This window comes from Callithrix jacchus, chromosome 11 (assembly GCF_049354715.1).
Source record: "Callithrix jacchus isolate 240 chromosome 11, calJac240_pri, whole genome shotgun sequence".
NCBI classification, from domain to species: domain Eukaryota; kingdom Metazoa; phylum Chordata; class Mammalia; order Primates; family Cebidae; genus Callithrix; species Callithrix jacchus.
This window is the reverse complement of record NC_133512.1, coordinates 91,222,208-91,249,028: the sequence shown is the minus strand read 5'-3', so window position 1 is coordinate 91,249,028 and position 26,821 is coordinate 91,222,208. Positions and strand designations below refer to the sequence as shown.

The 26,821-nt window shown below is 56.8% G+C and overlaps 2 protein-coding genes, 2 long non-coding RNA genes and 1 pseudogene across 8 annotated transcripts; 2 read left to right on the top strand and 3 right to left on the bottom strand.

Annotated features, from left to right (window-relative positions):
• Positions 1–216: 216 nt before the first annotated feature.
• Positions 217–1,825, bottom strand: LOC144578237 (small ribosomal subunit protein eS7 pseudogene; annotated as a pseudogene).
• Positions 1,826–6,580: 4,755 nt separating this feature from the next.
• Positions 6,581–7,546, bottom strand: LOC144578403 (uncharacterized). Its single transcript, XR_013524114.1, has 2 exons — positions 7,427–7,546; positions 6,581–7,238 (listed from the first exon to the last, which is right to left on the bottom strand). It is a non-coding gene; the product is annotated as an uncharacterized LOC144578403 (long non-coding RNA).
• LOC144578402 (uncharacterized) lies at positions 7,139–11,845 on the top strand. The gene is made up of 5 exons (XR_013524113.1): positions 7,139–7,278; positions 7,444–7,730; positions 9,827–10,734; positions 10,968–11,483; positions 11,657–11,845. It is a non-coding gene; the product is annotated as an uncharacterized LOC144578402 (long non-coding RNA).
• MNX1 (motor neuron and pancreas homeobox 1) lies at positions 9,603–15,367 on the bottom strand. The gene is made up of 3 exons (XM_035254265.3): positions 14,326–15,367; positions 11,205–11,365; positions 9,603–10,613 (listed from the first exon to the last, which is right to left on the bottom strand). The coding sequence occupies exons 1-3, from the start codon at positions 15,008–15,010 to the stop codon at positions 10,260–10,262; spliced, it is 1,200 nt and encodes a 399-aa protein (XP_035110156.3). The 5' UTR covers positions 15,011–15,367; the 3' UTR covers positions 9,603–10,259.
• Positions 14,611–24,997, top strand: LOC118143727 (uncharacterized). 5 transcript variants are annotated; one of them, XM_078343344.1, is made up of 3 exons: positions 14,611–15,961; positions 20,551–21,756; positions 21,879–24,997. In XM_078343344.1, exon 1 carries the CDS (start codon positions 15,173–15,175, stop codon positions 15,818–15,820), a length of 648 nt encoding a protein of 215 aa, XP_078199470.1. In that variant the 5' UTR covers positions 14,611–15,172; the 3' UTR covers positions 15,821–15,961; positions 20,551–21,756; positions 21,879–24,997. The 5 variants fall into 5 exon arrangements, with proteins under 5 accessions (XP_078199470.1, XP_078199471.1, XP_078199469.1 ...); XM_078343345.1 differs by having other exon boundaries at positions 20,551–23,250; positions 23,652–24,997; XM_078343347.1 differs by lacking the exon at positions 14,611–15,961 and adding an exon at positions 15,968–16,607 and having other exon boundaries at positions 20,551–23,250; positions 23,652–24,997.
• Positions 24,998–26,821: the final 1,824 nt, after the last annotated feature.

Sequence of the window (26,821 nt, the reverse complement as noted above, 5' to 3'; positions counted from 1 at the left end):
TGCACTCCAGCCTGGGTGACAGAGTGAGACTGTATCTGAAAAAGAAAGAAAAAGAAAGAAATGGAAGGGAAGGGAAGGGGAGGGGAGGGGAGGGGAGGGGAGGGGAGGGGAGGGGAGGGGAGGGGAGGGGAGGGGAGGGGAGGGGAGGGGAGGGGAGGGGAGGGGAGGGGAGGGGAGGGGAGGGGAGAAGGAAAGGAAAGGAGGAAAGGAAAGGAACTAGGAATTCGGCCAGGTGTGGTGGCTCATGCCTCTCATCCTAGCACTTTGGGAGGCCAAGGTGGGTGGATCACCTGAGGTCAGGAGTTCGAGACCAGCCTTACCAATATGGTGAAACCCCATCTCTAAAAAAAAAAAAAGAAACTCTGGGAATTCAAAGGTAACATTCTTGCCTGTGAGCTTCTTGTAGACACCAGAAAAAGCTTCAACCTTGTGTTCCACATTGTTCTGCTGTGTTTTGTCCAAATGAACCTTTATGAGTCGCTGCCATCCACGCGGATTCTCTTGCCCACAATGTCTCTTGGGAAGACCAAGTCCTGGAGGATTGCTTCGTGCACAGCTGTTGCCGCACGGCTCCTGGGACGCTTTTGCTTAGGCAGAACTCTCTGAGCGATAAAGACAACATGTTTCCCACTGAACTTTTCCCCAGTCGCGGTGTACTAGCTGGATTTGGATTTTCTGTAAAGATTTCAGCTGAGGGACAGGAACAAAGATGATGATTTTTCCAGCCACACCAACTTCAATTTCCTTGGCTGCCCTAATATTCAGCTCCCTGAGCTGGGCCTTGAGGTCCAAGTTCATCTCCAGCTCCAGAGGAGCCCGGGAGATGCCAGGCTCCATCTTGTCTGGCCTCTCCCCTTCGAGCTTCATGGGTCTTGGCACTCAAACTGAACATGGCCTTCTCCTTGCTGGGCACTGCCTTAGGAAGAGACCCAAATCTCGCCAGAGCGCGTCAAAATCCGTCATTTCTTAAAATGAGACAAGAATGAAATTTGTCACATTGATTGACTTTTCCTTTCATGCCAGATTTCTCTGTAGCATGCAATGCTGTTTGATAGCATTTTACCCACAGTAGAACCTCTTTCAACAAATTCCTCACATTTGTGGAATATTCTAAATCCTTTATTGTTATTTCCACAATGTTCACAGCGTCTTCACCAGAGTAGATTCCAGCTCAATAAACCAGTCTTTGCTCATCCCTAAGAAGCCACTCCTCACCTGTCCAGGTGTTATCCTGAGATGCAGTAACTCAGTCCCATCTTTGGGCTCCACTTCTAATTCTAGTTCTCTTGCTGTTTCCCCCACATCTTGCAATCACTTCCTCCACGGAAGTCTTGAACCCCTCAAAGTCATCCATGGGGGTTGGAATCAGCTTCTTCCAAACTCCGGTTGGATATTTTGACCTCCTCCCATGAGTCATGAATGTTCATAATGGCATCTAGGTTGGTAAATCCTTTCTCAGAGGTTTTCAATTGACTGCACCCAGATCCACCAGAAGAACCACTATCTATGGCACCTACAGTCTCACAAAATGTATTTCTGAAATAAACTCGAAAGTCAAATTTACTTCTTGATCCATGGTCTGCAGAATGAATATTTCATGCCTGTATCAGAAGGCATGAAAACATTAACCTCCTTGTGCATCTCCATCAGAGCTCTTGGGTGACCAGCTGCATTGTGAATGAACAGTAATATTTTCGAAGGAGACTTCTTTCTTAGTACTAGATCCCAGCTTGGGCTTAAACCGTTCAGTGAGCCACGCTGTAAACAGATGCCTATGATCCAGGCTTTGTTGTTCCATTTATAGAGCACAAGTAGAGCAGGTGTAGCTTCTTTCTTTCTTTCCTTCCTTCCTTCCCTCCCTCCCTCCCTCCCTCCCTCCTTCCCTTCTTTCCTTCCTTCCTTCCTTGACACAGTCTTGCTCTTGTTGCCCAGGCTGGAGTACAATGACGTGATCTCACTTCACCACAACCTCCACAACCCAGGTTCAAGCGATTCTCCTGCCTCAGCCTCCCAAGTAGCTGGGATTACAGGCATGTGACACTATGCCTGGCTAATTTTGTATTTTTCATAGAGATGGGGTTTCTCCATGTTGGTCAGGCTGGTCTCGAACTCCCAACCTCAGGTGATCTGCCCGCCTCCCTCCTGAAGTGCTGAGATTACAGGCGTGAGCCACGTACTCGGCCTATTTAGCATAAACATTAAGGGCCGCAGGATTTTCAGAATAGTAAGTGAGCATCAGCTTCAACTTAAAGTCCTCAGCTGCCTTAGCCCGTCACTAGGGTCAGCCCGTCCTTGGAAGCTTTGAAGCAGGCACTAACTTCTCCTCTCTAGCTATGAAGGTCTTAGAGGGCATCTTCTTCCAATAGAAGGCTGCATATGAAGCCATCGTCATCAAATACCTTAGCTGGGTCTTCTGGAGAGCTTGCTGCTGCTTCTCCTTCGGCACTTGCTGCCTCACTTGCACTTTTATGTTATGGAGACAGCTTCTTTCCTGCAACTTCACGAACCAACCTCTGCCAGCTTCCAGCTTTTCTTCTGCAGCCTCTTCACCACTCAGCCTTCCCCGAAGGCCTTGGAGTCAGGCTGGCTCTGGGTTAGGCCATGGCTTAGGGAAAGTTGTGGCTGGTTTGATTTCCTATTTAGAGCACTAAACCTGTCTCCATATCAGCAGTCAGGCTGTTTCTGTCTTATTATTTGCATGATTACTGGAGTAGCACTTTTATTTCCTTAAACAACTTTTCCATTGCATTCCCAGCTTCGTGAGCGGACACAAGAGGCCTAGCTTTCTGCCTGTCTCAGTTTTCACCAGGCCTTCCTCACTAAGCTTAATCATTTCTAGGTTTTGATTGAAAGTGAGAGATGTGTGACTCTTCCTTTCACTTGAACATTTAGGGGACATTGCAGGGTTATTACATGGCCTAATTTCAGTATTGTTGTGTCTCAGGGAATGGGGAGGCCCCAGGAGAGGGAGGGAGAGAGACAGAGGATAGCAGTTGGTGGTGCAATCGGAACACACACATATTTATTGATTAAATTCACCATCTTATACAGGCGAGGTTGGTGGCACCTCAAAACAATTAAAATAGTAACATCAAAGGTCACTGATCATAGATCGCATAACAGATGTAATAATAATGAAACAGTTTGGTAATTGCAAGAATTCCCAAATGTGACATAGACATGAAGTGAGCACATGCTGTTGGAAAGATGGTGCTGACAAACTTCCAAACCGTCCATTTGTAAAAAATGAAATCTCTGTGAGGGCAAAAAGGCACAGCACAATAAAATGAGGTCTGCCCGTGCTTAATCTGATGACCTGCGTGTATCTAAAGACCTGGAGTAAATTAATCGTGAGAATAAATTGTCCAGGTGGTAAAAGGCACACACATATTGCAGACCGAAGAAAGAACACAATTTGCCTTGCATGTCCTCACTCATTTGTGGGATCTAAAAGTCAGAACAAGAGATAGGCTGGTTACCAGCGGCTGGGAAGGGGCGTGGTGGTGGACGGGTGGGGGGCATTTGGGGGATAGGTGGGATAAATGGGTGCAAATAAATAGAAGAGAATGAACAAGACCTAGTATTTGATAGCACAGCAGGGTGACTCTAGTAATAATTTAACTGTACATTTAAAAATAACTAAGAGTCTATCAGATTGTAACACAAAGAATAAATACTGGAGGGGATGGGTGCACCGTTCTCCATGAAGTGATTATTACGAGTTGCTTGTATCAAAACATCTCAAGTACCCCAAACATATATACACCTACTATGTACCCACAAAAATTAAAATTTAAAGAAGAGGCTAGGCGCGGTGGCTCACGCCAGTAATCCCAGCACTTTGGGAGGCCGAGGTGGGTGGATCACAAGGTCAGGAGTTCAAGACTAGCCTGGCCAACATGGTGAAACCACGTCTCTACTAAAAATACAAAAAGTAGTGGGGCAAGTTGGCGTGCACCTATAGTCCCAGCTACTCCGGAGGCTGAGGCAGGAGAATTGCTTGAAAACGGGAGGTGGAGGTTGCAGTGAGCCAAGATGGTGCCACTGCACTACAGCCTGGGCGACAGAGCAAGACTCTGTTTCAAAAAATAAATAAGTAAATAAAGAAAGAAGAGATAATGATAGTATGTGGTAAAGTTATTAGGACCCCCCAATTTGCATTTCCTTTACGGATTTATCTATTATTAAAGAAACGCTGCAAGTCTCCTGTGACAGGGCTGCCCCCTGCTCTGAAGAGCCAGAAGCCTCAGCCTCCTGGGTGCGGCGCTGCCCGAGGCAGAGACAGTGACAGACGCATTTCGCAGGAGCCAGCTAAGCCTGAGGCTTAACGGGCCGGAGCCGCCTCTTCGGTGCCTGCCTGGCCTGTCCGAGCTTTCTGGAAAAGACTCTGGGCGCTGTCGTGCTCCTCACGACTTCCTCTGCCTGGGAACTGATCCTTACGCTTTTTTATTTTATTTTCTGTTTTTCCCTTTTCCTTCCTTTCTTTTTTAAATATCACCATAGAGAGGAAATTTTTTGCTTGGCAGAAAGGATGCTAAGCCTGAAGGTGAGGCGCAATGTTCCCAGAAAGCAAATACAAAACTGCAGGCTTTGAAATAAAAACCGGTTGTTTCTTCCACCTTCTCTGGGTAATAAAATATCTGAAATAATACATATCAAGACGTTTTTTATTCCAAAAAAAAAAAAAAACGGGTTCACTTGTAGCATGAAGCACAGGCACCGGTTCCAGGACACCAGGGTCCCTGTTCTTTGGCGTCCAGCGTCCACTTCAGCAGCTTCTTCCGGACCCGAACACCCTCAGGGCGGCTTCGGGGGTGACACGCCCCGGGATGAGACCCTGGGTCATCGCGTCCTGAGCCCACCCAGCAAACCCCAAGCCCAGCCCAGCGCGGCGACCCCGACCGGTCCGGGGCTGCAGAGGCCCCGCCCGCTGCCCGCGGCCCGCGGCCTGACCCCGGCCCTCCCAGGCCCGCGGGCGATAAGGCCGCGCCTTTGTTCCTGCCCCCAGCTGGGTAAACCGCGCCCCGCCTCGCTGGCCGCCTCGGGGGCACCTTTGTCCGGCCCGGGGCGAGCATTGTCCGCGCGGTGTGTACACGGGGAGGGGCGCCAGGTGCGCGGGCGGAATGCAAGGTCGGCAAGGGGCCGGGGGGCGGGCCCGGAGCTGGGGGGTCCCCAGGAATCCCCGGCTGGGCCGCTGCTCCCGAGGGTCCCCTGCGGCCGCGGGTGGGGGAGCCCGGGGGGCGGAGCGGGGGGTCGGGCTGGGAGACCCCTGCGCGGGACAAACCCGCGGCTGCCGCGCGTTCCCGTCGCGTCCAGCTTGAGACACACCTGGCGCGACGTAAAGTGATTTACGAAGTGAAAGTGTGAAATCAGGCCACCAGCTGGGGGCCCGGCCGGCTTCAGGAGTTTTATTAGGTGCCCTATTACGGAAAATCAACTTTAATCCCGCCATAAAAACCAAATCTGAAAAACATATTTGCCCTCGCTGTCCGGAACGCCGCGGCATTCCTGGAGGAGGTCGCACCTCCGACGGGATTAGTTTTATGGAGGGGGACAGAGCTCCACAGGACTTTGATACGGGGGGTTGGGGGCTGCCCCCGCGGATCCCAGCTTCTCTCCGCGCCGCACTCCCCGCCCCGGGACGGGCCCTCCTGGCAGCCCCTGCAAGCGTGGGGCGCAGTCAGCGCTGCCCCGCACCGGGGCGGGGTTGGGGGAGGCCACAGGTCAGTTAACCCAGAAACCTGAGAGGAGCTGAGAGACCAGCCGGACGCCCCTCCCGAGCAGCTTCGCAAGGAAGGGCTGGGGTCAGAGGGGAGGACAGGGGAGAACGGCAGAAAAAAAACGACACAATTATTTTTACAATCCTTGTAACCATTCACGTGTTAGTACCCGAGGGTTAACTATGTGTATTATGCTAGAACTTTCTCATCTTCCCAAACTGAAACTCCGTCCCCAAGAAACACTGACTCCCCGGTACCCACTCCTAGCAACCACCATTCTGTTTCCTAAGAGCGTGGCTCATCTAAACTGCTACTGCAGACGATCTTGCAGTATTTGCCTTTTCTGTTTACTTGCCTGTTTATTTATTACTATTATTTTGTAGAGCTGGGGTCTCAGGCTGTGGCCCAGGCTGGAGTGCAGCGGTGCCATCATGGCTCACCGCATCCTGCAAGCCCGGCTCAAGCCATCCTTCCGCAGTAGCTGGGACTGCAGGAGGGCACCCCCAAGGAGGGTCAGTATTTGTGTTTTGTGATTGGGTATCTCACCCAGCATAAAGTCCTCAGAGTTCACGGTTGTTGTAGAACGTGACAGGATTTCCTTCCTTTTAAAGCCTGAATAGCACTCCACCGTGTGTGTGCCACAATTTCCTCATCCATTTCTCTGTTGATGGACATAGGCTGCGCCCACCTCCTGGCAATTGTGAATAGTGCTGCATGAACTCGGGTGTGCAAATGTCTGAGATATTTATTTTTTTTCCAGTTCTTTTGGATATATACCCAGAACTGAGACTGCTGGATCAGATGGTGATTTGATTTTTAATTTTTTGAGGAATTTTTGAGGAAACTCTGTGTTACTTTACATAATGGCCACACCATGTTACATTCCCACAACAGCTCCAATTTCCCACATCCCTGTTTGTTTTATATTGGCCGTCTTAACACGTGTGAGGTGACATCTGTGGCTTTGATTTGCGTTTCCCGAGGCCTGCGGTGTTGAGATCTTTTCATATGGTTGCTGCCATTTCAAAATCTTATTTGGAGTCAAGTCATTTGCCCGTGTAGTTTGGTTTTGTTGAGAGTGGTGAGATACCTACCCTGGATATTAACCCATTACCAGATTCGTTCTGCAGATGGCATCTGCCATTCCCAGGCTGCCTTCGACTCTGGTTGATTGTCCTTTGTGGCGCGGACGTTTTCAGTTTGACGTGGTCCCGTTTGTCTATTTTTGCTTTGGTTGCCTCGCGTTCGGGGTCCGAGAAGGAAAGTCACCGGATGGGGGAAGGGACAGGTCCACCTCCTCTCCCTTCGAGCTGTTTCTTTACTCCTTGACACCAGGCCTTAGCCGGGGTCTCCAGGCTGCCTCTCACCCGGCAGCCTGAGCTCCAGGAGGGGCTGGAAAGGAGCCCCCTGGCCGGCCTCTGGTGGGCGCGTGTCAACCGTTTTCTCCCGGCACTGAAAGGCTTCATCCACACGCTTTTCCACGCCCAGCAGAACTCGCCCACGGCAAGGCGCCGTTTTCTAAGAACGGAGGAGAACCCACGCTGGAGCAAAGAAAATGGTGGGCGAGAGGTGGGGCCTCGGTGCGGCAGGGAGGCCAGGTTGGGGTTCCAAAGGACAGAGTCAGCTTTGGGTGGGGGCCCTCCGTGAGAACCCAGCGCCCTGGCGGTCGCAGAGACCGCCGCCGCGGGGGTCTCCCCCCCGCCTACCTTCGCTTCCGTTGCAGGCGGTGAACTCCGCAGGCCTCCGGGACAGCCAGAGGACATCAGAAAAGTCCCGGGGCGGAGGCCTGGGCCTGTCTGAAAACACCAAACACCGCCTCAGCTCCCTCTGGGCTCCCCCTGCGGAGACCTTGCTCCAGGTCCTAAGAACCCGATTCCTGGGGGTCGCAAAGACTTTCTCCCCCATGCGCGGGGTCAGCTGGCGACTCGGGTGCGGTTGGAGGGCGGGGCCCCGAGGAGACCCCCGCTACAGGCCAAGCCGAGTCAGCGACCCCGAGCGCGTGGTCTAGAGGTGAGTAGCGCGCCTGCGAGACGGGCAGAGCCCGGCCTCCCGACCGTTCATTAGGCAGAATGAATTGTGCACCGTGCCCGGAGTGGATGAGGACGAGCCAGTGATTATATTTAAATTTGCTATAATTGATTTGGGGAAGAGCTACTGTGACAAGAACGAATTGATCATTAAATTTATTAACGAGATAAATTCCGCCGCGATTGAGCGGCCTGCAGGCGCAGGGGCCGGCGCAGGTCCCGGGCCTGGCTCTGCTGGAAGACGGGGGGAGGGGCGGCCCTATTAACAGCATCTTCTTTCAGTGTCGCTTTTCCCCCCCGCATCCCGGAGGAAGCGCCTGCGCCCTGAGGGTAGAGGGACAGACCCTCCGCGGAGGCCTGGGGCGCCCCAGCTCCGGGCGTGAGACCCCTTCCCAGGCCGAGCCCCGCCTTCCCTGTCTGCCCACTGCGGGTGGGGGCGCTGAGGCTGGGCCAGCTGAGCCCAAGGGGAACATAATCTCCAGATGTGAAGCCAGGCGGGGAGAGATTGCTGCAGGCTGAACCTCACCAATGTGTTAGAAATTAAAAAGAAATGTACAGATTGCAGATATTTTAAAAACAAAACAAAACAAAACAAAAATCCGTCTTCCCCTTGCCCCCCCACCCCCGGTTTTCCCACTCCCTTTCTCTGGGCACCCTTCCTCCTCCACAAATGGCAAACCCTCTCCCAGTTCCCTCAAAGCACCTTTGGACCCCAGGCGGCGGAGCCCGGCCCCTGTGCCAGCGCCCAGCAGCTGCTTCTGCCTGGACTCCCAGCAGCCGCGCCCCGGCCTTGGTTGAGGTTGATTTTATGGAAGGGGCCCGGGGTGATAATGAGTTGCCAGAGAGGATATTAATCTCCCCGCGCCCTGAGGCAGAGGAGTGGCCGCGCTTGCCCCGCGGTAATCACCCAAATGAAACACCAGGCCCTTCTGAACTCATTTTATCAGCTGGGAGGGGGGCGGGAAGGAGGGAGGAGAAGGGCACTCGCAGGTGCTGCTGAGAAAGTGACAAACAGAAGGAAGGAGGAAGGCCCGGGAGGAGGGAGAGGAGCGGCGTCCACGGTCGCCGTTCTCCTGCAAGCCTGGAGAGGCCACTGGGTCAGCGATGGGGGAAAGGGACGGGGGGGCGCGCCGGGCTGAATGGCCGCGGGCCTGCGCTCCCGGGCCGGCGAGAGCGCGGGCTGAGCCCGCATGTGCACAGCACATGGCGCCGGCGCTGGCCGCGGTGAATGATGGCGCGCGCTGCAGGGGCTGATTAACCCGGAGCCGCAGCAGCAGCGGTGCCGAGCGCTCCTGCATCCAGCTGCTGTCCTCGCGGACGAGGTTTGCACTGGGCCAAAAAGACCGAGCCTGGCCAGCCAAGGAAGGTTCTGCCAACAGACAGGGCCGGGGTCGAGGAGGACAGAAGCACTGCGCAATTCCGTGCGTTCCAGGAAATGTGCCTAAGCAGTGCCTGAGGTCTCACGGACCCCACACGCCACTAACACCTAATCGTTTGAAGCTTATTTTCTGAGACGCCCAAATAGTGTATTTCCACTTCTGGAATGCCATCGAAACAAGAGCCCGCGAGGAAATAGGAAAATAAATAGAGTTCCCAGCTCTGCTTTTGGGGGGCACCTGTACCGGGATGGGCGTGGGTCAGGCAGCCAGGCACGCGCTGACACCTGGCCACAGGTATTTTTGCCAACACTTCACACTGCGACTCCCCAGCAGCAGGCGCGGAGGTGGTCCCGACACCCACTTGAGACTCCGATTTTCACCATCGGCTGCCAACCGCAGAGTAGACACCCTCCCCATCATTTCTACGAACAACCCGTAAAGCCGCAGGCATAACCCCCGAAACGGGTGCACTCTGATCCAGTACAAAAGCAATTTATTTTACATTTCATCGTGGGCGATGGGAGAAGCTAAATAATAATTTAGCATGCATACGTAGACGTTTCTTTTTATATATAAATACAATATATAAAAATAAAGACAGTATAGTTTTGAGATTTTCAGCAGTTTGAACGCTTGTGACACAATCCCCCGACCCCAGAGACATAAGCATAAACCCTTTTTCTTTCCCAATACTCTGCAGAAGGCGGCTCCAGAGGCGGTTTCAAGTTTCAGAAGTCAGGTAACACTGTGGGGTTCCGCCTTCTCCACGCGGGAAGAGGGGAGACGGGAGGGTCCCCTTGGGTGGGGGGGGGGTCGGTTCCTCTCACAGGCACCTCGCACCTCCCCCAACGCCAGCCAAAATTAAAAGAACCAGAGTTCAAGTTTCAACCCCCGGGTCTCCCTCTCGTTGTTTCTTGAAGAGAAGGCGAGGTGCCCTGGCTTAAAAGGGAAGCGCCTAGGACTGGAGGCCGAGGCCGATCCCTCCAGCCCGGCCTGGGCTACGGGTCCCACCAGGCGGCGGCCAAGCCAGCTCTCCCGGCCGGGCTGCGCTGAGTGGGCGCGGGCGCCGGGGCCTCCGGGAGAAGCTGCCGGCCCGGGTGCTCCCAGCGCGCCGCACCTGCTGGGCCGGACTCCTACTGGGGCGCGGGCTGGTGGCTGGGCCGCGGGGGCGGCAAGTCGTCCTCGGAGGAGCAGTCGGAGGAGGCGGCGTGGGCGCTGGCGCCGTTGCTGTAGGGAAAATGGTCCTGGTCGTCCTCGTCCTCGTCCTCCTCGGGGTCACTGTCCCTCAAGTCCCGCAGGCGGCGTCCGCTGCCCTTGTCCCCGGGCGCGGGCGGCCCCAGCAGCTCCTCGGCGCCCGACTCCTCCGTACCGCCCTTCCCCGAGCCCCCGCCGCCGCCCTTCTGTTTCTCCGCTTCCTGCGCCGCCTGCTCTTTGGCCTTTTTGCTGCGTTTCCATTTCATCCGCCGGTTCTGGAACCAGATCTTCACCTGTGGGCACAAGCGGGCGTGAGAAACCAGCCGCCGCCATTCAAGCCTTCCTGTCTGGAGTCCCCGAGGACTCGCCGCGAAGGCCTGGGCCGCAGCGGGTCGACCCTGTAATGGCCTCTGGGTAAGACGACTTAGAAGCGGAATGGGGAAGGGGCCCGTGGCTTCCTCCTCCCCCTACCACCTCCCACTCAGCAGCAAACCCCAGAGCTGGGCTGGGGCTCCGAGGGAGCTAGGACTGTGTACCTGGCGCCCCAGGCTGGGGACTTTTCTCCCCGCACCCTCCCTCTACCGAGGAAGGGTCAGTGCAGTGGGCGAGCCGTGGTACAACTCAGGATGTCCCTCCTCTCTTTCTAGAACAAGGGGATCAGCTTCTTCAGAAAAAATGAGGGGTCCTTAAGTGCAGATTCTTGGGCCCCACCCGAAGCTACTGAATCGGCGCTCTGGGCTCCTTAGATAAACCCGTGCGCCCGCCTGCTGTCTGAACCGTTGGGGTGCAGTGCCAGATGCCCAAGACCGCCCATGGGTCATGAGTGCAGAGGTGACAGTGCCCCCTGGGAGGCCTGGATGCGTTGGGGCGGGGCGGGCGCGCACCTGGGTCTCCGTGAGCATGAGCGAGGTGGCCACCTCGAAGCGCTTGGGCCTAGACAGGTACTTGTTGAGCTTGAACTGGTGCTCCAGCTCCAGCAGCTGCTGGCTGGTGAAGGCGGTGCGCGGCCGGCGGCACTTCCCCAGGAGATTCGACTGCGCCTGGGCTGGGGACCAAAGGGCAGTGAGGCCCACAGCCGGCCCGGTCCTCGCCCCCACCCTCCGGTGGCTGCTGGTACCACTACTACAAGGCCCCAGCGTGGAAGTTTCCTGGCACTGCAGAGGGTGAGGCTGTTCCCTCCTCATCAGTGCCCCCTCTCCAAGGAATGGGGACTCAGGACCCAGACGACCAAGTGGAAATGGGTGGTTTGGGCTTTTTTTCTGGTCTCATTTTTTTTCTGGAGACGTCTGAGTGTCCCTGTTAAGCAGGGTCCATCGCTGGGTGCACCTCTCCACAGGAGCTGGCATCGGTATGACAGCATTGACCCAGAGGCAAGAGAAGAAATGAGGTCAGTTGGGGGCCAAGATGGAAGTTCCAGGAAGCCCAAGAGTTCGAGGCTGCAGCGAGCTAGGACTGCACCACTGCGCTGTACCCTGGGCAACACCGCAAGACCCCATCTCTCAATAAATAATAATAACAAAATAAAGGAGCAGTGCGTGGTAGAACCAAATCTCTCCCCCTGTCCTCACCGCACCTTCCTAGAGGTTCAGGCTCAGATCCAGACAGGTCTGGGAAGAGCTGGTGCTGCTGTGGCAGGCCTGCCTCCTCTCCCTCCTTAAGACAGAAAAGGAGGCAGAGAAGAAGAGGAAGGGAGGGAGGGAGAGAGGGAAGGAAGCAAGAAAGGAATGAGGGAGAGAGGAAAAGAAGGGAGGGAGGACAGAACAGGACGAAACCCAGGATCCAAGTCTGTATTCATCAGGGAGCCTCCCACCTTTCAAACCTTTTACTTGACAAACCCCCTCCTGGGGCAGGCGGTGGGGGGAGGGGGGAGGGGGGAGGGCAAGTCCTGGGGAGTCTGGAAGCCTTTTCAGGACAATTCTCCTTACGCAAATTACAGGCAGAGGCGCAGGCAGGATCCGGTCCTCTGTGTGTTCGAGGAGGCCTGCCCGGCTTTATTTACATAATTTCGCACGGTTACATCACAGAGAATTTTATGACCTCAAAACGAGACTTCCCTTGATTTCCCAGGAGCCTGACAAGTGTTAGACAATAAAAGAAAGAAAGAAAAGGAAAGAAAGGAGGCCAGCCCCAGGCCTGGATGAGCTCAGGTCCCCCGGGATGGGCAATTTGCTTTAGAGGATGGCCCACGCCCCCTGCTTTAGTCAAACAAGGCCCCGAATTCCCAACTTGACAATACATTAGAACTTTAATTAAAACACTGGCTCCGGAGGGACCATTTGGGAAATACCATCCAACGGGCAGAGACAACCAATTAAAGAAACCAAACAGGTTTCCCGTGACCAGCGAGGAGGGCTTCTCAGAACACATGCCGCTGTCCTTGGCGAGGTTCTGCCTGCCCTTCTGGATTGCCGCTGCAGATTCCTCTCCTGAGCTTAAAGCCAGCTGTGTTTGAAATCTGGCCAACTCTAGGTCAACATTCGAAATCAGAAATGGCAAGGTGTGTTGGGAAAGGTGTCTCACTTTAATAAATGTTTTCAGTGACCTTGGGCTACAAGTCCAGGAGGCCTAGGACCACTGCCCCCTGGGCTGGCCAGCCCACTCAGTGGGCACCTTCCCATCCCTGGCTCTAGGAAATGCAGGTTATAGTGGTGGCTTTCTATCAGAAGGGTTGGGCCCTGGGTCGGCAGCCAGGCCTTGGAGTGTGCTCTGAGTTTTAAGCCCAGGCTGGCAGGAGATCCACAGTCACAGAGGAGTCTGAGGTGAGAGGCAGCTTTTCCTCTTCCAGCTGGAGTCAGTGGGGCTGACTCTCCCAGGGAGGGATGGGTGGCCAGTGGGGCCTTCTTGGAGCTGAGCTGGGAAGCCTGCGGCAGCTTCAGCATCGAGCTGCAGGGATTTTCTCACCCCCTTGTGACTTCTCCAGCCTCTGGGGTCCTAGATTTTCTCTGTTTAGTCACAATCACGGCTTCCAGCAAAGGAATCTGAATTCTGGAGTGTTTATTTCTGTTTTCTTTTTTGCTTTTCCCCTGCTCTGCCTGCATCTCCCCAGTCTAAACAAACCCACTCAGACAGAAACAATGGGGTCTCTTTGTTTGGGTGTTGGGCCGCTGAAAGCGTGGAGAGGTATACATCCTCTGCTCTAGCCCGACTTAAAAGTAGCTGACCCCGATGGGGCGAGTGGCGAGAGCCAGAGCCCCAAGCCCCAGCCCGGAGAGTCCGCGTGTGCCAGGAAAGCCTGAGGGTCCCAGGCCTCTCTCGAGGTGTCCCACCCGGATGGAGAGGAAGCTGCCTGAAGCCCAGCAGCTCTGGGGTGGGGGGAACCGGGACTTCCTCAGCCCCACTTTGGAGAGGCATTTGCTACTTTGCTGGGCGCCCGGGATTCCAGGCCAAGCATCCACTGTTTAGAGTCCCCGTATTGCTGGTTTAAGCCAGGCCATCTGCTTCGGCCATGCACCCCCGGTCTAACGCCCTTCCAGAAGAGGGGCAGCGCCCTGGTAAGAGCCGGGGGGTTCCCTGGGCCCTGGCCTTGCAGCCCCGGGTCTCCGAAGCCCATTTCTCGTTTGCTGCTCCTGAAGCACTCCCTCTCCCAGGAGAGGCCGCGGGTCTCTCTAGCGCCCAGAATGGGGGCCCCGGCCCAAGTTCCTTTCCCCGGTGTTAAGACCTGACTCCCATTCCCAGGCCTGCCTAATTCGGGGCGCTCACCGGCTCGCCTTCCCCGCGACTTCCTTTTCCTGCAGCCTGCGGGTTAATCATTAGATCTCAGTCTCACACCTCCAACTGCCCCTTCCCGTTGAGAGAGGAAGAGAAGGCAAGGCCAGCGCATAGCCATTTTAACAATTCGCTGCCCGTCTCATGCCTGGAGGTCTGGGCGAGTCCTCGCAGAGCCCAGGCGTCTTCACAGCGCTTCCCCGGCTCGCTGGGAGCGGAGCACACAGAGGGGCAGGCGGTGCCTGGTAGAGGATGCGCGAGGCCCTCCCGCCACCGGCCCGGGGGCCGCAGGGTACTCACAGTTGAAGTCGGGCATCTTGGGCAGGATCATGCCCGCGGTGGACGCGCGCAGCCACTGGTCCAGCTGGAAGGTGCCGGCGCCCAGCTTAATTGGGTCTGCGGGATGCGCCGGGTGCCCGCCCTGCACCTGCGGGTACGAGTAGGACAGCGCCGGGTGCTGGCCCGCCAGCGCAGCCGCCGCCGCCGCCGCGGAGTAGCCATAGACCGGGTGGCCGTAGAGCGCCGCCTGAGCCGGGAGGCCCGCGCCGCCCTGTGCGCCCCCCGGGTGCAGCCCCAGCGCCAGGCCCCCTGCGGCGGCGGCGGCGGCGGCGGCAGCGGCGGCGGCGGCCGCTGCGCCCGGATGCGCGTGGTGGTGGGGCCCCCCGTGCCCGCCGCCCGTGCCGCCGCCGCCCGCGCCCAGGAAACCCGGTTTGGGTAGCAGCGCGCAGTGCGCGGCCAGCAGGCGCGGCGGCGACGGGCTTTCGGCGCGCAGGCGGTCGGCGGGCGCCGCGGGCGGCTCCGAGGACGCGGGGCTGCAGCTGCCGCTCGTGCCGCCGCTTGCCCCGCCACCGCCGCCACCTCCGGTGCCAGATGCGGCGGCGGCGAGCGACGTGACCAAGGCCAGCGGCGCGCTCTGCGCAGAGGCGGCTCGCGGGGGGTCCACCGCCAGCAGGGCGTCGATGCGGAAATTTTTGGATTTTTCCATCGGCTCGTTTGGGGCTGGCGCTCGGGGCCCGGTGGTGGGCGACGCGGCGGTGTGCAGGCTGCGGAGTCAGTGTGCGCGGTGCAAGCCCGCGGGTTCGGTGTTGTTGTGGTGGTTATTTGCCAATAATCAAAGTCGCCGCCGGAAACTCAGCCGAGGGTGACCATGGTCCCGGCGCCTCCTCCGTGCGGGCCCCGCCCCGGGCCGCGCTCGCACAAACTCCCACGCGAGTGCGTCCCCGCGCCCGGGCCGGGAAGCCCGGCTCTCTGCGATCCAGCCCTCAGGCGACCGCGCGGAGGCCGCTGGCGCCGAGCTGAGGACCCGCGCCCCTCCGCGCACTTGAAGCTGAGCGCGGCCTCCGATTGGAGCGCGCGGAGGGGGCCCGGGGAGGGCCGCCGGCTCCGCCATTGGCCGAGGGGCGCACCTGTCACCGTCCCGGCCGCCCGCCGCCCCGCCCCCGCGCCGCGGGGTCCTAAGCAGCCCAGGGTATTGAGCAGCGCTGGCGGGCTGGGACACCGCTGGGGGGTGGATGCTCCAAGGTGCAACCTGGGGCCTCTGCCCGCCTTCCCGTGGGTGCGGAGCCAGGGGGCGGGCACTGGCAATCCTCGGACCCCTGAAGATCCCCGCGACGGCCCGAGACCCGCTCCTGAGACTCCTTGCCCTCTCCGGGCTTGGTCCCTGGAGCCAGCTGTGCGCGTCCTCTCCGGCCTCCTCGCCGGCCCTTGCGTTGGTCACCTCTGCCCGGCGGAGCGCGGTCGTCCCACGCTTCGGAGCGCCCAGGCTGCGCGCAGACCTGGCCGCTCTTCGAGGTGAAGGCAGCGCACTGAAGACCTTTGTGTTTCCCAAGCCCTTCCATCTGCCGGTCTCCAGGGCGCAGCAGGAGAGGGTTGTGTCCCTGTGGCCAAAGCTGTGCAGGTCGAACCTTATCTGCTCTGGGAATGCCCCGCATTTCAGGTGTGTGTGCGGGGGCGTGGGGGTGTAAACGCGCATGTGAGTGTGAGTTTGGCCTCCACGGATCCTCTCTAGGAGCCCCTGACCCAGACAGTCAAGGCGGAGATGGCAGATCTGGGCGCCCAGGCCTGCAGGAACCCAAGTCGGCTTGCGGATGTCGCCCACATGCCTGCTCCGTGGAGCGGATCCTCGGTGACAAAGCTCTTCCTGGCTGCGGAGGGATGCCCGTGGGCTGACGGGAGTCGAGGCCCACACGCCTCGGCGGTGAAAAAACCCAGAGGGCCCGGCGTCCTCCAGGAGCCCTGCAGCTGCGACCCCCGCCAGCCCCCCTGTAGAAGGTGGGAGAAGCGGTCTCTCTTGCGCTGCCGGGGCCTCCTGGGAAGTGGAGAGGAAAGCGCTTCCCGTGAGCGAGGCCAGGAGTGAGTCTCCAGAGCTTACCCCCTCCCCCACACGCACACTTCAAATATTTACAGTAAAAGCACTTCCAAGGGCATTTTTGAAGCTGAAAGAATCAACACAGGGGTCGGGAAGTCAAGCGGCATCAACACCAGGCTTTGTCAATAGCGCCCTTAGACCCAGTTATCTTCTGCAGCCAGCCTGAGAACCCGGAGGGAGCTCCAGGTTCCAGAAACCAAGGCTTCCTATGCAGGTGAGAGGTGAATACAGGGCCGGCCGGGGCTGTGAGGAGGGTAAGGACCAAAGAGAAAATCAGTGCCAGGTAAACGGATTTTAAATTTAGCAGGCCAGGTTGCTACAAGACGGATTTTTAAAAGGCAAACATAGAGACCTTGCTTTTTTTTTAACCTAGGTGACAGTTGGTGACAGTGACTTTGTTGGCACCAGTGGTATCGGTTTCATTTTAACACAGGGTATTCCCAGACACTCAGGACTGGTTGGAAGGTAGGAGGATAGCAATGGATGAGTAACAGCAATTTGGGGTTAGTGTGCTCTGGCTTTGCAGAGCCGACCTGGTAAGAAGAAATCTCAAGCATTCGCCTGGAGTCTGTCGTGCCTTTAGATGACTCTTTGGGCTGATAACATGCAGTTCTGCCTCTAAGTGGAGAGAGGAAAACAATTGTATTTCTTGAACACCTACTGTGTGCCATAAGCTTTCTAGAATTCTCATCCTTAATCTTCACTATGACACTGGAAGGAAGATTTTTTTTTTTTTTTTTTTTTTTTTTTTTTTTGAGATGGAGTTTAGCTCTTGTTCTGCAGGCTGGAGTCCAATGCCACGATTGCGGCTCACTGCAACCTCCACCTCCCAGGTTCAAGCAATTCTCCTGCCTTGGCTTCCCCAGTAGCTGAGATTACAGGCATGTGGCACGAAGCCCGGCTAATTTTGGGATTTTTAGTAGAGTCGGGGTTTCACCATGTTGGTCAGGCTAGTCTCAAATTCCTGACCTCAGGTGATCTACCCGCCTCGGCCTCCCAAAGTGCTGGGATCACAGGCGTGAGCCACCACACCTGGCCTATCATCTCCATTTTCTTTTCTTTTCTTTTTTTTTTTTTTGAGAGAGAGAGTTTTGCTCTTGTTACCCAGGCTGGAGTGCAATGGCACGATCCCAGTTCACACAACCTCCGCCTCCTGGGTTCAGGCAATTCTCCTGCCTCAGCCTCCTGAGTGGTTGGGATTACAGGCATGCGCCACCATGCCCAGCTAATTTTTTGTATTTTTAGTAGAAACGGGATTTCACCATGTTGACCAGGATCGTCTCGATCCCTTGGCCTTGTGATCCACCCTCCTTGGCCTCCCAAAGTGCTGGGATTACAGGTGTGAGCCACCACGCCCGGCTTCATCTCCATTTTCTAGAGTACAGGTTCAGAGAGTTTGAGATTCTTGTTCCCAGCAGACAGTTTGGCCTTAGAGCCGGGAGTGGGACCAGGTATGACAGCAGGGACCACACAGTTCCCACCATGCTGCCCTGGGTCCCCATCCTATCTGTTTTGGGGAGGGAAGGCTTGTAAAGGAAACCAGAGATTCTTAGCCACCTGTTCCAGGCAGGAAGCCCTGTCTGTGACCCTGCCTCCCCGGGGTAGAGAGCACAGCCTTGGCCTCCTCCTCCTCCTCCAGGGGATTGGTGCGAAGGCACATGCCTTTCTCATCTTATCACCCCCATCTGCTGGGGGCAGGTTGCTTGGTCCTGAGGTCAGTGACTGAGAAAGCCAAGGGAAGAGAGTGTTGCGGAAGAAGTCTCCCAGGAGGGACCCTGGAGCACGCGCTGTTTCTCTCTCCAGCCGAAAACACCCACTGCCAGGGTAATTTTAGTTGTTGATGGGGTGTGCAGTCTAGACTCCTCTTCCTCAGCAAGATCACGGGGAGGATTTTGTGGCTTTTTTCTGGTGACTCCTAGAGGGATTCATTTCAGCCCTTTTTGTTCTGCAGTGACTGAGCTCCAGGGCCCCTTCATACCCTGCCTCAGTTTCTACTCTGCCTGAGACCTGCTGAGGGCACCTCCCTGGAAACACAGACAGGACGTGTGTGCGGGTCCTTCAGGTGCTGTGCCAGGAGACCTAGCATAGCAGCTCTGTGCCCTGTTGGGACGCCCGTCTAGCTGCAGTGCCATTTCAGAAGTCTGAAGCTCCATATCCACTGGTGGATTTGTTTATTTGTCTACAGAGCAAGGGTTGGACCCAATGGACTCTAAGGTGCTAGTGGACTTTAACATGATCAGTTGTTCTGTTTATATTTAAGAACACGGTAATAGAAAATGCAGGTTCTCCGTAAAGTTGCCTGGAGAGAGGCAGGTGTGGGCGAGAGAGGGAGCTAGCTGGGAAGGTGGATCTTTGTGTGGTTTACAACGTGTGAGGCGGAGCCTGCTGGGTCTCTTCCTGTTCCCAGTATCTATATTGATCCAGCCCAGCTGGCTTTGGGGCAGACTGGATCTGGGCTTGGGTCTCAGGAAGGGAGACAAAGAGAGATCAAAGGTCTTATCCTAGTAGTGCTCCCAAACCTGTCCAGGTGAGTTTTCCCTCCAGCGGTCCCACGGGCAGAACTCAGCTCCGAGAGTTCTCCCTAGAACACCTGGTTTCTCAAGACAGGCAAAGAAGGCCTGGTGCACCCTCATCAGCTGGCTCCCACCACAGCTCCTCCCTGCCCACCCAGGCTCCTGCTTCCTGCAGATCTTGTGCTAAGGAATGAAGAGTGCCTGCAATTACCCTTCTTTCCACTACTTGGGAAGGAGATGGTGATTTCTGCAAACCATCACCAAAGAAAACGCTGTTGTAGCCTGTGTCTATTTATATCTGGACTTACACACGAAACTGGGAAACTGTGAGGATGGGGGAAACCTGCACCTTCACATATTCACAAGAAGTGAGGCAGGAATTGTCCTTTTGTCATTTAGATATGCTTTTTTCCACGTGAAATGGAGCAGGTGCTCAGAAGGGCACTGGGTGGCTGAGGCGGGGGCAGATCTTGCGGTTCCAAAGCTGAAGCCCGAGAACAACAGGCTGTCGAGGGGCCCAGGTGCATGAGCAGCCCGTCCTGCTGAAACCACATGCTCTTCAGGGATTGACTCAGTTCAGTTTCAGTGTGAACTTTCAAGACTTTCTTCAGGAAATAGGCACGAAGATGTCTTGTAACTGGCCAGAGGTCAGGACCTAAGCATGTGTCTGAGATGGCACTTGCCCTGGCACAGGAAGTAGCTGAGTTGGGCTGGGGTGGGAGCTGGACGGCCAGTGCAGGAACCGGTGGGAGATGCTCTGACCTCTTTCCCGGAGCTCGGGGTGGTGGGGGGGGAGGGTCTGCGCAGAAGGCCTAGGGTCCCTGGAGCTGGAGGCATCTGCTCAGCTCTCCCCACCCACCCCAGCCCCCTTGGAGCCACGGGGGCCCAAAGGCATCAAGTCCCTAGTGCTGTCCTTTGATCTGCTGACCTACTCTCTGATCCCTGGGAGCTGGGCCTTAAAGGAGCCTGGAAAGGGTGGGCTCAAAGGCTCACAGCCACACCCTCAAACGGGGCGGGGCCTGCTGCGTGCTCCGCTCCCTCAGTCCCTCCTCCTCAGCCTCTCCCTGCAACCTGGATTTCCTGTTCCCATCTTAGAGGGCACCTTCACCCTGGCTCTCCCCAGGTGGCCAGCACCACCCAGGCTGCACTGGGAATTCGAGCCCCCTAGAACACCGCCAAGTCACTGGCTTGACCCTCTTCTCCGGGCCCAGCCCCTGCTGCAAACAACCAGCCCTACCGGGGACTTGGTGTGAGAAGTTAGGGAGACGCCGCGGGATTTACATTAGTCAAATGCAGTGACCCAGGGGACCTCTGTTTTTGGAAATTTCCTCCAGAGACAAAAATCTCCGCTTCCTTTCAGACCTGGGGCAGCTTCCCAACCTCCCCAGACCCTGGAGGGAAGGGACAGGCCTGGCCACCCCGGCTCAGCCGGTGACCAGGTCTCTTTATGACATAGGGAGGTGAAATCCTCTCCACCCTCTTCGGAGCTTCAGGTATCACAAAGGGAAAGAAACCTCGGGAGGGAAGGGAGGCTCCTTCGAGCCACGTTCACGGTGTTAGGGGAATGACGACCCTCCACAGAAATGAAAGCCTTCTCTTTTTTTCTTTGCTACAAACATTTTATTTTGTTTTATTTTATTCCAGATTCACGCAGGGCCCTCTGCAGACTGTTGGCAGAAACAAGGTAGACACCAAACACATGCACAAGCTGGGCGTTTTCCAGAACGCCACAGAACCACCCTCCAGAGAGACATGCGGTCCACAGTGCTGGGTGAGTCCTGCAATGAGGAGATCTTCCCGTTGAGGCTAAGGGCACTGCCTGCACGCTGTACCAGGCCCAGCCTCCAGCCTCCACGGAAAATGTGCTTCCGAATCAGCGCTCTTTCCAAAGGCTCCACACTGCTCTCCGGTAGCATTGGCCCAGGCACCCCGTGAGAACCCATCTGCCACCCGGGAACAACACACAACTCAGCACGAGTCACAGAAGGTGGCGTCCATCGCGCCTGGACGGTGTCTGCTGCCTCGCAGGCTGCTGGGGGTAGGGGGTGAAACACACAGGGAGGAAGCACACACACACACAAATGTGGCTCGGGGACATCGGAATGCTTCAGTGCGTGAATTTTTTAGTGCATTCTGACTGGAAATTATGGCTGAATAGTGGCGCACTAATGTCCAAGCCCATGTTCGATAATGGCAGGAAGTCTGAGCTAATTGGTCTATTTAGTAGTTGCTGAGGTGGCAAAAGCTGCAGCTGCTGGCGGCTGACAGAGACGGAGAGGGAGAGAAAGAGAGGAGAAACCTCCTCTTATTCCACTTTTCAGAGCTGCGGCAGTGAGGGAGGGGGGATTCCTCAGGATGGGCAAATGGTGTCTGTGGTCAAGTTCCCCTCTGGCAACCCTGCCCAAGCCTCTTCTCACAGGTGCACGCATTCAAGGCCTGACCAGGCCCCCAGCAGTGTTCCTGGGCCCTGGCTGGGACCTGCCTGGGAGGGGCTCCACAGGGCAGGGGACTGGGCTGGATTGCCTCGAATTCTTCCCACTCCTCCCCTCCTTGAGAGCAGCTTTTGTCCCCGCACCCATTCCTCTCCCCTTTGCTTTCTAACCTCGCTGGGAAGCTAATCTGTCCAGAACCTACGACTGAGCCCAAGGAGTGGCACGTGCCTGTGGTCCCAGCTACTTGGGAGGCTGGGACAGGAGAATCGCCTGAGCCCACGGGTGGACGTGAACTCCAGCTGGGGCCACAGAGCAGACCCCTGTCTGAAAAAAGAGCCCGCTGCCCACCTCACCATTTGAACTGAGAATATTTTACCAGAGAGAATGCAGGCATGGAGAAGCCACCATCCCACACAGAGTAAGGATGTGTGGGGTGGGGGCAGATGGAAAATGGGACTCTGGACAGTTCCAAGCCCCTAGCGTGCCCACCCCTGCCAGGAGGCTCCAGTTGCTCTGGCATTTCAGCGTCTTCTCCTGCAGCTTACGCCACACCTGGGAACAGCTGGACCGTCCTCAAGGTCACCGAGGGGCCACCGGCTGAGGACCCAGGCGCGAAGACTGCCACCTGCTCTGACTGCAGGCCTGTCGGCCAGGGCTGCGTCCAGAATCTGGGTCGATGGCGTTATTATCATATTATAACCTCCTCCTCGCACGATTCTAATAACTTCTTTTCCCACTTGCCCTGTGACCGGGCTGGGCTCCTCCCAGCAGAAAACAGCGGGTGTCCTGTTTGTGGCAGAAACAAACCCCAGGATCCCTCCTAGCAGCAGCCGGCCTGGGCCCGCTGGGTCTTTTCTCTTCTCTTCGGCATACAGGCCCCTCTCCGCTGTTTCTGCAGAGACCAAGATGGGAGGGAGAAAGACCCTCCAGCCCCCTGCCCCCACCCTCCTCGCAATCTCCGGGGCCCTGTGCTGCGGGCAAGATAATTTGGCTAATGAACTCGTTAAAGGGCCCCTGGTGACCCGCCCCGGCGTCCCCTCGGCCCATCTGGGAAATTCCACTGAAAGGCTGGAGAGCCTCCTCTGTCCCGCCGCCGTCTGTCGCTGCTGGAGGCGCGAATCCTGTGACTCTGGGCCCTTTACATTAAAATAATTACCCGGTGGAACAGGTGGCTCACTCCCGGAGCCTGAGAGCATCTGGGCCCCGGAGTCGCAGCCGAGGAGGAGGGGAGAGGCACGCCCCAGGAAGGGAAGGTCAGGCCCTCAGGCCCGGGGAACCGGGGGAGCCGGAGGGTAGAGAGGGGTTTTCCTAGGGATGGACGGTCCCAGGGCACCCAGGCCTCTGTGGCCTAGTGGGCCGAGGCCTGAGCAGGGAGGCCGCCGCCCCTCGGCGCAGGTAAGCGCAGCGCGCGCACCAATTGGGATGCATCTGGCTACCTGCTCTGCCACCAAGCTTGGGGCATGCGGGTGCCCGAGCAGAACCCCTAATTCGCCCGGGCTCCGAGGTTGAAGCAACTCCTAACATTGGGCTCTGAGCCAGGAGCTTGCTGGAGAGGCGCCTGCCACGCTGGTCCTCGGGGCTCACAGCCGGGCGCCACAGACTGCGGCGAGCGCCTGAGGAGTGTGCGCCCTGTGTGCAGGCGTGCCAGAACGCACGTGTAGGGCGGCTTCCTGTCCTCCTTTCCCGCCTGAGGAGCGTCCACGCGGAGTTCCAGGCCGCTGGGGAAGGAGGTCCCCGGGAAGCTGCTAAAAAGAGAGCGGCCAGCCCAGGCGCGGGGCCAAGACTATTGCCAAAAACATATTACCCTGCGACATTCTGTAAATGAGATAATGATCCATAAACCCGGATGATAGATGTGGCCTGCCTGCGATGTCTTCTCTAAATGAGCTGTTCGCATCGACTGCTAATAATGGTGAGTTTATGGAAGCGATTTCAGCGCAAACTGCGAGAGGGTCTTCTTACTCTAATCAGCCTGCCTGAGCTAATGGACAGGGGGTCAGGCTGAGAGTTATTGACACGCCCGTGGCCTTAACCTGTTTCCCGATAAAGCTGATTAGTTTTGTCAATTCATCAGCTCACCGCTGTTGCTGGAACTGCGTCAAAGCCTTATTTGCTCAGGGGAAATCAACAAGTCACAGATCAGCTCCATTAAGGGGCCGGCCTGGCTGGGACAGTCCTGGAGCCCCGGGACGCCCCAACGGACCTCTGGCCTCGCCCGAGCTTCCCAGAGCGGCTGAGAGCGTGGCCCCCCTTAACTCAGCACCACGACCCGGATGCACATAACTATGTCTGGAAACTTCTCTTTCTTTGCAGGCGGGACAGCGCCAGTGCGGCTCAGCGCTACGGCTGCAAGGCTGGGGGCCCTGGCGTCTGGGCTCAGCCGGGGACAGTTTTCACGCGAGGCAGAGCCTGGCTGGAGGTCGCAGGGCGGTGGAGAGCGAGGGCATGAGGGAGGGTGCTGGGAACCGCGCAGTGTCGGTGGCCAAGCATCCCTCCGACGCAACCCCAGGGGAAGAGGGCAGGACCCTGGACCCCGCCCGGGGCTGCGCGTGCCTAAGCTTGGGGGACATGCAGAAGGGCACCAAACCCGCCCCAGTGCAGAGTTCTACTTTGTTCGGTGACTTCGCACGCTCGTTGGAGGGAGCTGAGGGTGCCCCAGTGCACCTGCGCTGAGGTTTTAGTAGCTGGCCCCACCTGCGTCTCAGGTGAGCCGCTGCAGGAAGGGCCCTCCCAGGCATCCCTCGGTTCCTGCTAGCAGGAGTGAGGCCCTCCGGAGCCTGCGGAGGTGACCCCTACGCCCTGGCTCATGGGCGGCAAAGGAAAATGTGTGCTGTCCCTTTAAGCCCCCGGCCACCGCCACCTCCCGGCCCCATCCCCCTTCAATTTAATTTCATTAAAACAGAGCATGAATATTTCTATTAAACCTAAAATGAAATATGAAGCCATTTAGACTCTGCCTGCACCAATCACCCAGATTTATGACTTTTATTCATCACATCAAGAGCTTGGAAAAATGAATTTTCTTCACCCAGGAAGGAAATAAAACCTCAGGCTTGGTCATTTCCAGAAAGCTGTTAATTTGACCATGTGGTAATTACTTTCACAATTAACTAAAATACAAATCAACTTGACAAATTGGGCTAGTTTATATATTAATTAGCCCCCTTAAATTTATTCATTATGAAAAGACAATTTAAGGGGACCTGTGGTGTCTGTTTTATTGCAATAAATTATTGTTAGGAAATGGGTTTAATAAAATATCTTAATATTTAAGGATATTGTATACGCGGGGGGTATGCTTTATTGACAATTTCATTTTCCAATTAGTAATTTTGTTGTAATATATCTGCGAACCGGGGACTCCCGGGCGGGGAGGCAGGATTCTCCCGGCTGGGGCGGTCTGAGTAGCTGGGTCTGAGGCTCGGGCTAAGAAGAGCAAATTCTGTGGAAAGGGCCGCGTCCGACCGGCGCAAACGTTCGGTTCGTAGCAGGAACCACTCCAGGCGGCCACCGAACCCCCGGCCCAGGACTCGGCACTCCTGGAGCCCTCCTCCCCACGCAGGCCTCGGGGGCTGATTTAATAGAATGTCGATAGAATCATTCGATGCCTTTTAGCTTGTGATCTTTATAAATGTCCCTCTATTAAATTAGAAAATGATTCTCTTCTCGTTTAATTGTATTCTTTCGTTTCTTATTTCCAATTAATTAGTCCTATCGACGTTGCAATATTTTAAGTGACTTGAGTCCGTTTCCAGTTAGAATATATGGGTCAGCACATGCAATTTTATACCCGACAGAACTATATAATGTGGGTTTTAACTACTCGTTCCTCATCTGTCTTAAACATCTGGCCAGGATGCACCGCCCGGCCTTCTCGCAGCTCCTTCCTGGGACAGGTGGGCACCTGGCTGGACCCTCCCGGGGGCTCTGGCAGGCGCCTCTCGCTGTCCAGGGCCAAGGTTCGGGCAGCGCGTAGTGTCCGGCCTGGGCCTTTACTTGGAGTTCTCTCTGTTTAGTCTGTTTAGACTTGGTCCCAGCCCAGTGGCTCCGGGGTAAGAAGGCCCCGCAGAGGCGCCCAGCCCCGCGTCCTATCCTAACACGTCGGCTCCACCCCTTCCCTTCTTGCTGCCCTACAAGACTTTAAAATCACTTTTTAAGAGACAGTGTCTCCTCTCCAGCCCCCCTCCACCTCTTCGCCAGCGCAGGAGCAGCCCCTCGCCGAGGGGCGCACCTTTGCTTTCGGGGGCTGCACTCAGCCCCCGACCCCACAGCCTCCCGCGGGTTGGCCGGAGTTCGGCTTAAACCGGAGGGGGCTCCACCTTCCCTTAATTAATTGACGAAGTAACAGATACCTCCCTGGAGGGTTTGTGGGGCTGCGCCCGCTGCCCCGCGTTTCCGCGACCAGCCGGTGCCGGCCCCTCTCCCCACCTCCCCCCAGCCCCGAGTTCGGCCCGCGGGAAGAGGGATGCGGGGAGGAGACCGGGCCGCCCGTTCCTGCCGCGGGTGAGCACCGGGTCCCCAGGGCCTCGCGCGGTGCCCCCGGCTCAGCGTGGCGCTCGTCCGCCCAGGGTCCGCCGCGATGTTCTGTGACAGCCGGGCGTGGAGGGCGCCAGAGTCCGGCCCACTTGCCCGCTCCCTCGGGGCTGCCTCGCCCCGCGTTTTCCTGTCCGCGGCTTCCCCTGTCCGCATCCCTGCCGGGTCCTGCCACCCCAGCTCCGGCCTTTTCCTCCGGGTTTCCTCACGCCCGGGAGTTGGGAGCCCCTCGGCCTCGCCCTCCCTGCAAGGGGAAGGAAGTTGGAACCCTGCGAACTGCGAGTGTTTCTAAGTAGCTGGTCCTTCGAGGCCCGAGACTCCCAGAGTGAAAAGGGGTCCCCGGAACAGTAAGGGCGCTATCACCTCGGGGTTACTCCCAGAGCGAAGAGACCCCCACCCCGTTTCACCAAGACCTGCGTCCTAAAATGTGGGACGCTGGGATTCACTGGGAATCGTGAACCTACCCCCGGGCCCTCCTGGGGCAGCCTCCTGTGACCAGGGAAGGAAAGGGGAGCCCTTGCCTTCGACCCCGAAGTTTCCTTTCTGGTCCCTAGCTTTGTTCTTTGCAGGCAGAGCTGGGGCTGGCTGCCTTGTGAAGGATTTTACCGTTTTAAATCTGGACCCAGAGGCCAGGTCGGAAAGGGTATAGAGGCTGTGCCTTGCCCAGGGTCCTGCGGCCCGACCAGGGCCTGACTCCTGACTCGCATCCAGCTCCGTTCAGAAATTGTCCCTCGGGGAGAAAGCCTGCTGTTACACAATGGCATTTTTTTTTTAGGGGAGAGGATTTTAGGTCACGTGAAGCTGGCAGCCTTTCCTTCAGGGCCTCTGGCTAAGATGAGAGGGGAGGGGGAGAAGGTCAGCGACTCCTCAGAAATCTCCAACACTGCCATTCCCAGCAGGATCTCAGCAGCTGACAGTCTCCCTGTAGGCTCCCGAGTCCATCTGCGAGG

Coding starts and splice junctions, on each gene's coding strand:
- LOC118143727 (XM_078343344.1), top strand. CDS start 15,173: ATGGTCCCGGCGCCTCCTCCGTGCGGGCCCCGCCCCGGGCCGCGCTCG.
- MNX1 (XM_035254265.3), bottom strand. CDS start 15,010: ATGGAAAAATCCAAAAATTTCCGCATCGACGCCCTGCTGGCGGTGGAC. Junction 11,366..14,325: donor CAAGATGCCCGACTTCAACT/GTGAGTACCCTG, acceptor TTTGGTCCCCAG/CCCAGGCGCAGTCGAATCTC. Junction 10,614..11,204: donor TCATGCTCACGGAGACCCAG/GTGCGCGCCCGC, acceptor TTGTGCCCACAG/GTGAAGATCTGGTTCCAGAA.